This window comes from Geospiza fortis, unplaced genomic scaffold (assembly GCF_000277835.1).
Source record: "Geospiza fortis unplaced genomic scaffold, GeoFor_1.0 scaffold680, whole genome shotgun sequence".
NCBI lineage: Eukaryota > Metazoa > Chordata > Aves > Passeriformes > Thraupidae > Geospiza > Geospiza fortis.
In genome coordinates this window covers 4,324-13,039 of record NW_005054779.1, presented here as the reverse complement: position 1 = coordinate 13,039, position 8,716 = coordinate 4,324, and the positions used below count along the sequence as shown (strand labels likewise).

At 33.4% G+C, this 8,716-nt stretch overlaps 1 protein-coding gene across 2 annotated transcripts in view; it reads left to right on the top strand.

Annotated features, from left to right (window-relative positions):
* The window catches only part of LOC102042766 (spindlin-Z-like), a 53,624-nt gene extending 45,574 nt beyond the window's left edge, over window positions 1-8,050 (top strand). For both annotated transcript variants that reach the window (XM_031065438.1, XM_005431149.2), the window contains 3 exons: window positions 1,581-1,834; window positions 2,837-3,070; window positions 4,339-8,050. In XM_031065438.1, the coding sequence (XP_030921298.1) occupies window positions 1,581-1,834; window positions 2,837-3,070; window positions 4,339-4,538 (688 nt within the window). In that variant the 3' untranslated portion in view covers window positions 4,539-8,050. The remainder of the gene's footprint in view (window positions 1-1,580; window positions 1,835-2,836; window positions 3,071-4,338) is intronic.
* The last annotated feature ends 666 nt before the right edge of the window (window positions 8,051-8,716 follow it).

Below are 8,716 nucleotides of genomic sequence, written 5' to 3'. Positions count from 1 at the left end.
AAAATTAGAACCAACTCTGCAGAGGAGTTCCTCTTAACTGGAAGAGATTAGCATTTCTATAATACTAACTTCGACAAGATAAATTGTGAATGCAGACTGATCTCCTTAATCAGGTTAAATCATCACAGAAGTTAAATTAGACAAAAAATACTGTGGAACTCTGCTAAGACTTTCATGAAGAATGGAAGTCTTGAGGTGGGACAAGCTATTGAAGGAATTATACATCTTGTTTTTAATGGAGTTATGATTACATCTTCAGCATTACTAATTTTATATACTGTTTTTATTGGTTTTTAAGATTAATTATGAGACTTCATTGATAAGATTGCTATTTTTGTCTTTTGGATCTCTTACATACATGGGTTGTTCTTTGAGCTTTCATTGTTCCTAGAGACATTTTTCTTTGGTCACTGTCACTAATCTAAGAATGGATGTTGTTTTCTGCAACTGATTTTTCTTTTTTTAGATGTTGCTTTTAAGCATGCTTCTAATGTGTATATTGCCATTTAAATGAAGACTACTATAACTGGTAATTAATAAAAATGTTTATTTTGGAATTAGCTAACATTTGTGAGAATTTTAATCAGGCAACCCACTAAGTATCACTCTAGGAATGAATATGCATATTGTAATATGCTAAAGTAAAGATGATAATATACATTTATCACCAATGTAATGTTGTAATGTTCATGTTTCTTCATATGTTGTATTCACAAATGTCAAGCTACTGTTTGGGTTTATTTAACTCAATAGAATAAAACTTGTGTAACACTGTTTTAGTGGGTTGAAACTGTCAAATAGCTTACATGACTGTTTATCAGAGCAACTGCCATTCACCAGAAGGAATCTTCCTATGCAAGTTAGATTACAAAAAGGGTAAAAAATATATTTAATCTATTATCTGCTTAGAGAGTATCACTTCTCTTGCTGTGACCTTTGCATATAATTTTTCTTGTGTTGTACTAAAAAGGAATGTTAGAAAATGTTGTTGCTACCATGTACCTTTAAAAATACTTGAAGTCAAAGATACCTGTAAGTGCAGAGGGAAGTGAAATTTCCTTCAGATGACAAGTTAGGGAAAACAAATGCTCTGAAGAATTTTAATCAACCACCACTAATGTTTCCACTGGATTCTTCCTATTGGGGTGAGGGAATTATATTTACCGTTCTGCGGAGAGCAACAAGGTAGCAAAAGTATATACTATTAGGTGACATTGCTCTTTCAGAGCTGATTTAGGGTTTTAACAATCAAGTTTTACTTTTGATTTTCTGTGTAGCAATGCCTAAAATAGTTCTTTTGGCTTAAGCAAACTAGTTTTAGGAACTACTATTATGAAAGCAACCTTATACAAAAGATTGAAAGTATTCCACTACTTTTCAGTGTGGGTTTTTTCTTTTACCAGAGCAATGTAGTATTCTTTATACCCTAATTTGAATAAGGTGCACTAAGCTGTATAAATTAATGTATCTTATATTAATATAGAAGTATAATATATTGCCTTCTTAAAGCATGCAGCTCTTGTCCAGAGTAGAATTTTGAGTATGTACTTGTTTAATGTTATGTTTGTATCTGTGTACAGAAAGCATAGAAACAATGTTGGACCAAGCAAACCTATTTCTCAGCCACGAAGAAACATTGTAGGCTGCAGAATACAGCATGGCTGGAGAGAAGGGAGCGGACCTGTAACACAATGGAAAGGCACAGTTCTTGATCAAGTTCCTGTAAATCCCTCCCTCTATCTTATAAAGTATGATGGATTTGATTGTGTGTATGGACTAGAACTGCACAAAGACGAAAGAGTTTCAGCACTTGAAGTCCTTCCAGACAGAGTTGGTAAGAGGTTTTTTCCTATATGTGCATATGTTGTCAGAACATATAAATTTTATTAAATTACTTTTCAGTATATGGCAGATAATCTAAATGCTCTGTTCAATTTTTTTTTTTTAGTTCGCAAAGTTTTGATGATAACAGAGACATTAGTGCTGTCTCTTGTCTTTAAATTGTATGTAGAAAGTTCCATGGGTTTTCTTTTTGAGAGTCTTATCCCTAATGAGCTTAGGTACATGTAGTGTCAATATTTCTATTAAAATTTAAACTCTGAGCCAGCTGAGAAATGTCCTGGCTATGCTGTCTTGCATGTGTTTGACATTAATTATGTGTTTGGTTGGGGTTTTTTTAAATGTGCTTTCAATAGGTATTAATACAAGTGGAGGGGAAAAAAGCATTTTCTAAGTGAAATAACTTAGTAACTAGTAACTTAACTAGTAACAAGGCTTTATTGTTTTTTATAATTAGCACAGAATTGTTAAACTGCAGGTGTTTCTAAACTGTAAAGTTCGAAGTTTGACCTAATAATGTTTTTTTTTTTAATGGAATCAATTCTTGGGTTTCCTGACTGCAAAGAAATCAGTAGCAGTCTCTAGAATGGGGTTAGGGGGAACCAAACCTAACACCTTCATTAATAACTTCATACAGCTGCTCTGTGATTTAGCCTCTCTTTCTCCCCTCCTCCTCCCCTTCAGTATATTTAAAATACAGATGCTATTCCTTGCTGTGGCTTATATTGGTCTCCCTTTACCTTGCATTATGATAGCTTGATTGGGGGGAGTGCAATGATGGAAAATGTCAATAAAGAGTGTTAACATGTTAAAATAATTATTCGAGTTCTGCTGTTCTTCGATCTTCAACTCTCTGAAATGGGCATTATTTGTTTTTTATGTGAATTGACTAACTTTCAAATTAATTTATTAATGAATCTGGATAAAGATTATGTTTTGTAAAGATTTATTTCTGTACTTTTTGAATGGACATACTTATGAACTGCTACCATTTCAGCTTCATCTCGAATTAGTGATGCCCATCTGGCAGACACAATGATTGGCAAAGCTGTGGAACATATGTTTGAGACAGAGGATGGCTCAAAAGATGAATGGAGGGGGATGGTTTTGGCTCGAGCTCCTATTATGAACACATGGTTTTATATTACCTACGAAAAAGATCCCGTCTTGTACATGTACCAGCTCTTAGATGATTATAAAGAAGGTGACCTTCGCATTATGCCCGATTCCAGTAAGTAGACTGGTTACTTTTTTATTCTGAAAAGTGGCATCTCTCTGTATTATTATACAGCTTATGGGTTATGTATGGAAAAGAGAATTGACAAAGAAGTATCTTTTTAAGTATCAAAACTAGCAAAGGTTACAACACAACTGAAAAAATATGTGTATTAAACAATTTCTGAAATATTTTCCTTGAGTCAGTGGTGAAATATGCAATAAATACTGGAAAATCCTTTTCCATTATAATTCCTAATTTTGATAAAGATATGCATACTGTTATGAAGAGATTACATTTAGATTTTTTTTTTACATGGACAAACTAGAATCTTTCCATTGTTATTTTCTTACAGAAGTGTCACAAATGAAGGAGTTATATTTTTGAAGCAGTTGTTATAAAAATAATGTCTTGGGGCTAACTAAAATAGGTTAATTTAGTTTGGGTAAGCATCATCAGTTTGGAAAGTTTTTGAATAGTTTCTTGGAGGAAAGAAGCACTAATATTTTCAAAACTCATTTTTTCTCATATGTTTAAACATATAAACAGGAAAAAAAATTCAATAGGTTAGGAGGAATATTTTTTCTTTCTTTTTTAAAGTGAAAGTTATTGGCTTTTTTCCTAGAAATATTTTTTGCAGAATCAGTGTTGTTCAAGGGATTTTTCCTAATAAAAAAAAAAAAAAAAGAAAAAAATTTGTCCAAAATTTGGGTCCTTTACAGACAATGTGAATTGTGTATTTAAGGATGCTTCTGGGTAGATTTTGCTTGAAAAGCAAATAAGATTAAACTTCACAACAGTATCCATTCTAGTGTAAAATTGAAAGCTCCTTTTTGCAGCATTATTGATTAAGGAGGTTACACTTAGCTTGGAAGATGTGGTTTTGTTGCAATGACATATTTGCATTGACATTTTGGATAGTGAGTTCTAGTACACCTGCCTTTCTGTTAAATATACTCAGTGCCTTGTTCTGCTGGGGGCTCAAATTCAATTATCTACAAACATTTTTTTTAATTGGTGTGTAAACCTTCATGTCAAAAGATTTACTTTTCTAACCAATTGAAGTGCTAATTTTTAATTCATAAAAGTGAACAGTATTACTTAAAAAATAAAATATGTGACTACTCTAGAAGCGTGGCAATAGGCGCTTGTCTAAACTACTTTAGACTTACTTTGCATTTTGAACTTGTGACTTTCTTAACTTATAAAGAAGTCTGCAGTTTTGTATATCGAAAAAAAATCCATAAATGTCTACCAAAGTGCAATGTATTTTCATATTACAGATGATTCACCTCCTGCAGAACGAGAACCAGGTGAAGTTGTAGACAGCCTGGTAGGCAAACAAGTGGAATATGCCAAAGAAGATGGCTCAAAACGGACTGGCATGGTCATTCATCAAGTTGAAGCCAAACCATCTGTCTATTTCATCAAGTTTGATGATGATTTCCATATTTATGTCTATGATTTGGTGAAGACATCCTAGACATCATCATGAACTTCTGCCAAATTTGTGGAACTATTAAATGTAAAATTTGTAGACACAGACTTGACTGTTTTTCAGTTGAATGAAAATTTAGATGTCCCTGCGAACCCACAATCTCTGCCAGCAACTGTTTTGTTCTGAATAATACAAATTTATGTGAATATGACACATCTTGTCTAAGAGAGCTCCTTTTCTTGAAGGAAATCAATATATTTGGGTGGTAGGGAGTTAAAAGCTAAAGAACAGTTGCAAATTCAAGCTGTGTGAAGTCAATCTAGTATTGTAATCTAGATTTTTACTTAGATTAACTTTTTCTTCAACCTTGCATCACCTGTTCAACTGCCACATGCAAGTGTAGTTTGCTATTTTTCATATGTCTTCTTTTGCAACATTAAATTTAATGTCTTGGCTACTGGCAGTCCTTGTTTTCTGGGTTGAGACAGAGGTGACTTTTCTGAAAGGTTTAAACAGTTTGTGCAGCAGTAAGGAGTGTCTAACCCACGTAACATCACTTTACTGTGTTTCTACTCTGTTTCAAATTAAGTTATTAAATACTCATGTGTTTTTTACTAGTCACAGGGCAGTAGGACATCAAGTGTTTGACTTATGCACCTTTCAGTGAAAAGGCTTTAAGCTATAAAAATATATTTAATCTGTATATCCAGCTAATTAGAAAATGAAGGTTAAGGGCCTGTGTTTACAAGTTGTAGGAACCAGTAAAATACACACAACAAAGCTGCCATTAATCCTAAATGTTGTGTTCTGTTTTGTTATACACATTTCGTAGCAGAATACAAGTGCTTGGTGCCACAAGTTTAACAGTATATAATGCTACTTAAGCAGACTTTGGACTACACATCAGCAATCAGTAGTCTCTCATTTAATATCAGAACCTAGCAACCTGGATGTTTGTGTGTGAACTTAGAAAGCTAGTATTAGTTAATCTTTTACACAGTAAATACAAGTTATGAGGGAGGGGGGTCCTTTTACACTTGAGGACCTCCTTTAGAGAAGGAGAAGCATTTGTTGCCTTCTCCTCAGTCTGCTGTATTCCTTTGTTTTGTGCTGGGGTTTCCTATTGTTTTTAACCATTTTGGTTCAAGAAGGCATAATTTCAGTGTATTCTATTTTTTGCTTTTCCACGTAAGGAGTGTCCAGACAAATCTACAGTTTAAACCTGTTGTTGCCTTTTGTGGTGTACTTGCTTTGAGGTACGCCATTAACATGAATTTCATTCTGTGAACACTAGAGTTATGCATGACAGTGGTGTACTATCTAATGGGAACTATAGGCTGTCTCAGTGGTTCAGTCATCTGCATTAGACTGTGGATGCAAATAACAGCCCACAACAGCAGAATCCTTTCACAGTTTTAATCTTGCAAGATCGTTGTAAATCAAGGTTAGGGTATTTGGGTTTTTAAGAATAGCAACTTTTAAAAGCATCATAATTGTAATGAGGATCAGCACAGCAACAAAATTTTCATGTTGAAACAGAGCTCTACAGGCTTCAAACCACTGCTTCACAGAAATACAGTATGTGAAGAATGTGAATACAGTCAACGCTATTGATGGAAAGAAGGAATACCTAGATATCCAACCTGATGATGTTAGTGGAAGGATGCAGGAGAGATACTGCTAATCAGAGATCAGGGGTCTGACCTCTATTGTGAGTATTCTTAATAGCAAAGACTCAGTGGCTTAAATCCTTTTCTGTCTTTTTTTTTTTGCCTGATTTCATGCTTTAGCCTTAAGACTTGTGCCTCGTTATGCTGTTAAATGGTAATACTGTATAAATATGGTATCAATTCTTTGTCCCTTGCTACTATATTGCATTATGTCCTGTATTTCATCATGGGCAACCAAATGCAGGCTATTGTCTTTCAGTTCAAAACTTCTCAATCCAGTCTTTAAGCACCAAGTATCTGAGTCAGTAAATTTTCATTGTGTTTTGAACAAAATGAACAGATTTGCAACACAGTGCTTTCATCCTGCAGATCTGTTATGTGCTTCCTATTGACTCTTAAGAGTCCTGCATGTAAATCTCAAAGCTGAGCCTGGCTCCATGAGCCCAAGTTGGTATTTGTGGCACAAGAATGACTGTATTGATTACACGCAAAATACACTAATAACTTAGTACAATGAATTTTGGGCTTTACATCTAAGGATGTAACAACAAGGTTTGTTTTGAAATATTTGAGGTTTAGCTCTACTGGAACATTTTTAGCATTTGGCTTGCATTTGTGGGGTTTTATGTAAGCCACTCTAATACACCACATATTTTGCTAATTAGAATATAATCTATACAGTATATACTGTCAAATTTTATGGTTGTTTTTAGATGTCCCCATTGTCTGTTGCATGGGATTTTTCTTTTCATATTTTTTTTCTTAAGATTTGTGTAGAGGGGTGGTTTTGGTTTTGTGGTTGGTTTTTTTAATAGCTTAAACCACTGTTTTGAGACTTGAGACTTATTCCACTCCCTGCCATCTGTTTTGGGCTTACTTTAGGCTCATGTTTCAGATCTGCATGCAGTGCTTGCATTACCCTAGTAACTACATGTTGGTCCCTTGTTCTAGGGGTTCAACATTACTTTCCAAATTTATCATAGGTCTTGTGATGACACAAGCCATGGATCTTGGTATAAAAATTATTGGCCTCTCATTTACCTGCTGTAGTATTGTTGTATATTGTGTGTGCATGATGTCGAACTGCCATGGAAAACTTTTAAAAAGGAAAAAAAAACCCACCTTAAATGCAGACCATCCTTTTTTGCATGCTTAGAAGGTTAGAACATTCAATGTAACAAATGGAAGTTGCATGTTATAATGTTTAGGTTTGGGGTTTGTTCTGTTTTTATTTTGTGTTCAGTTTTTTGTGAATTTCCTTATTGTGCTGTTTGAATGGTTGTTAATAGGATTAAATGCACTGGTGAGGCAAACATAGTTCCAACGAAAGGTAATTTTCCAGTTGTATGTCATACAGCATTTGAAGGGACCATGTATTCTGTTCAAGAATAAATAAAATCATAATTGTTAAGTAAAACAATGAATTTTTTTCTTTTGAATGACAAACCCTAAACTAAGTGGGACTACATAAAGACTGAAATACTTTGGGGAAAATCCTATTTATTACAATAGGTATCCATCTTCTTAAAATTAATTCTTTAAAATTGAGGATTTATCTTCAAATAAAATAAATTACAGTTGCTTCAGGGAAAAATAATTAGGGTAAAAAACAGTTTCTGGTTCCTTGAAAATGTTGTGCATTTTGTATTTTATATCATTAGTGCAATTTGAATGGTTCTTGGTATGTGTATAGTTCAAAGGTCTTCGTGTTCACATTTTAAAATTAGGTAGTAACTTCATCTTTAAAGCTTGGTTTCATTATTTTTTATTTTCTTTGCATTTAGAAGTATGAACACTTTAAATCTGTTACTTAATTCTGTAAGTAATTTTTATAATTATGATGTAACTCTATCCTTAAAACATTTAAAATAAATCCTTTATGTGCAACTCATGACTTTAAATTTTATTCTCATGAGCAAAATGTAGTGATGTGACTTCAGACTGCAAAGAAGCAGTTTCTTCAGTATTTTAATTTTAAAAGGCTTAGTATTTTAAAGTTGGGCCATATGTACTGGTATAATACTTTCCCCTTATGAAATAAGTTTGCTTGCTAAGTCAATTTTTTTCCCGCATGTAAGTATGAATGTCAGTAAGATGGAATTTCACTGAGGTAAAGCATAATGCTTAAATTGTATTTCACCAAAAAAAAGGAAATTTCATTTTTATAGGAAAATTCCTTTCCTATAATCAGTAGTTAAGCAGCAGGGAACAGTAGAAGTATTTGTCAGTGTTTAGCTCATAGATTTGACTGCTTTGAATTAATGGGCTTAACTAGAATTGGAATTTTATTTTACTCACTAAATTAAAAAAAAAAAGTAGAATTTATCCAAAACTAGACATGATGAGCAGTGAAGAGAATAATAGCACAGTGCTGTGAATTTCCTTGAGGCACATAAAGTATTTCATACTAATCAGTGAACACTTAATTATTTTATGTTGCTTAAGGTAAATTACCAAGCTTGATTTTGAATACTGAAATCTGATTATAGGGGGGAAAAATATTATAGGAATAGCCCAAAATATATTTTTGACACCAAGTGACCGACACCTCTG